Source organism: Eimeria mitis, genomic scaffold, assembly GCF_000499745.2.
Source record: "Eimeria mitis Houghton genomic scaffold, Emh_scaff4979, whole genome shotgun sequence".
NCBI lineage: Eukaryota > Apicomplexa > Conoidasida > Eucoccidiorida > Eimeriidae > Eimeria > Eimeria mitis.
In genome coordinates this window covers 963-1,560 of record NW_013573276.1, presented here as the reverse complement: position 1 = coordinate 1,560, position 598 = coordinate 963, and the positions used below count along the sequence as shown (strand labels likewise).

At 51.8% G+C, this 598-nt stretch overlaps 1 protein-coding gene across 1 annotated transcript in view; it reads left to right on the top strand.

The window, feature by feature from the left end:
• Nucleotides 1–13: 13 nt before the first annotated feature.
• The window catches only part of EMH_0078950 (uncharacterized protein), a gene marked incomplete at both ends in the record, with an annotated part of 1,065 nt that continues 480 nt past the window's right edge, over nt 14–598 (top strand). The window contains one exon of the mRNA XM_013500062.1: nt 14–106. Coding sequence (XP_013355516.1) covers nt 14–106 — 93 coding nt within the window. The remainder of the gene's footprint in view (nt 107–598) is intronic.

Below are 598 nucleotides of genomic sequence, written 5' to 3'. Positions count from 1 at the left end.
CCGTATACTTTTGATGCCATTGCAGCAGCAGCAGCAGCAGCAGCAGCAGCAGCAGCAGCAGCAGCAGCAGGAAGAGCGGCAGCAGCAGCAGCAGATCAACCGCTCTGTTAACGAAGACAAAACAAAATGTTTCAGAAAATAAAATTAAATTTATTTATTTCGACTTTTATTTTACTTTTGCTGCAAGTTTCAGTGTTCTGCTGCTGCTGTTGCTGCTGCTGCTGCTGCTGCTGCGGTGACCGTGGCGGCTGCATGCAGCAGCAGCAGCAGCAGCAGCAGCAGCAGCAGCAGCAAAAGAGAAACTTCAGAGAGATTTTATAATGCAGCTATTCCCGCAGATACAAACACCAGACAACTCATACTAAACGCCCTTGCTGCTGCTGCTGCTGCTGCTGCTATCGCTGCAGCAGCAGCAACTGCTGCTGCTGCTGCTGCTGCTGCTGTTGTGTAGTATAAATTCACCGTAACAGCGGCGACAGCAGCAGCAGCAGAAGCAGCATCAGCTGCAGCAGCCGCACCAGCAACAGGAGGAGCAGCAGCAGCAACAGGAGCAGCAGCAACAGCAGCAACAACAACAACAGCAGCAGCAGCAGCATCA